A 1,623-nucleotide genomic window follows, 5' to 3' on the forward strand; every position below is an offset into this window, starting at 1 on the left:
TAAAAAAAAAAAAAAAAAAAAAAAAAAAAATTGGAAGACCCATCCCGCTTCCTTCCTCCCTGTCCCTTTCCAGTTACCCTCCCCCCACTCAAAAGACCTACAAAACCCCATAGAAGACCCACGAAAATTTTCAGAAAAAAGGCCTCCACGGTTGATAGAATAAAACAAACCACTATAAATCCAGAAAAGTTGTAAGCAACAACCGAAAGGGAAAAAAAAACTCAGAGATAAAGGTCTCTCTCTCTCTCTCTCTCTACTTACATACAGATCTAAGAACGGCTTTATTTCAGACATATCGAGATTCCAATAGGCAGTTATGGTGACGGCTGGAGAGGGAGGTGGCACCGATGACCATTTTGAGGAGAGAAATGGCACAATGGTAGCTGCCAGAGAAGGGGAGAGAAAGAAGGGAGGAGATGTGGGAGAGTGGGTGGGTTTTGAAGAAGAAGATGGGGAGGTGGTTTTTTTTTTTTTTTTTTTCCTTCTCATGACTGAATAAAATGAAGAATATAGTGAAGGTGGACTGTCAATGGTGGCTTGCCGGGGGAGGGGTGAAGGTGAAGGGGAAGGGTGGAGAGGAGAGATATTTTTAAAAATTATTTTTTGTTTTTTTCAAGTATTATTGTAATTTTAGTTATTATTATAATTTTGAACATTGCTACATCAGCATGGAGTTAACGAAATTAACTAGGGATCAAAATCAAACATTTTTCAAATGTTGGGGACTTAATTGTTCAATTTTGAAAGGACTAATTTGACATAAATCTAAAACCTTACCTTCGGAACCAAAGTGCAATTAACCCTAAATAATAAGATTCCCATGGACAAAAATGGATGTAGTAATGAGATTTCTTGCAATTAACAATGGCTGAAACAGGTCGGTCCCCTTAACCCGTGCAGCTGAACTGTAAACAAATTAGCATACCTCAAGGAAAATAAACTTAGTTCCTCCAACCAGATCCACCTGGTCTACAAGAAATATGGGGCTTGAAGCATCCTCTGTGGAATCCTCCGGGACTTCATAAAACATATTTGTTAACAGGCAAATAAGCCTGCAATGAACTATTTCAGCCCAAGAATTTCTTCTGCTAGTCTGTAGGAATGCTTTAACAACCTGAAAGGAAATAAAGAATAAGAAAATAAAGCATCATACCCCGTTATAAATAAAGTAGCTAATTGAAAAATAGCATAAGAAAATCCGTTGAACAATAGCTTTACTACAATGTATATTTCCCTATTGCCAACAGGCCAAATGGGCATAACTGATTTCAAGATCACAAGAAAGTAGAGGGAGGGCCCGATGTCTTTGCCACAGGAAAAGGTATGATTTACACGAGAACTACATGGCTTACACATCTGCTAAGCCTTTTTCATAAGAACCAAATATATATACTTTTGAAAATATAGTTTCATCAAAATCAATATATTCTAAAGGAAAATCGATATCATTCTTCCCAACCCCGTGGAAAATAATAATAATAAAGAACTTGTGAAAAAATAAAATTAATATTTTTTTTTTTTTCCCTAAAGAAAGAGAGGCAAAACATTTCAGAGAATGAACGGGGGAGCTATATTGTAAAGTGAGTCAGGAATTCAGATATAACCCCCCCCCCCCCCCCCCCC

At 37.3% G+C, this 1,623-nt stretch overlaps 1 protein-coding gene across 4 annotated transcripts in view; it reads right to left on the reverse strand.

The window, feature by feature from the left end:
- LOC111458484 overlaps positions 1 to 1,623 on the reverse strand; it is a 22,119-nt gene that overhangs the window by 5,743 nt on the left and 14,753 nt on the right. For all 4 annotated transcript variants that reach the window (XM_023101186.1, XM_023101185.1, XM_023101188.1 and 1 more), the window contains one exon: positions 926 to 1,114. In XM_023101186.1, the coding sequence (XP_022956954.1) occupies positions 926 to 1,114 (189 nt within the window). The remainder of the gene's footprint in view (positions 1 to 925; positions 1,115 to 1,623) is intronic.

Source organism: Cucurbita moschata, unplaced genomic scaffold, assembly GCF_002738365.1.
Source record: "Cucurbita moschata cultivar Rifu unplaced genomic scaffold, Cmos_1.0 Cmo_Scf00021, whole genome shotgun sequence".
Classification (NCBI taxonomy): domain Eukaryota; kingdom Viridiplantae; phylum Streptophyta; class Magnoliopsida; order Cucurbitales; family Cucurbitaceae; genus Cucurbita; species Cucurbita moschata.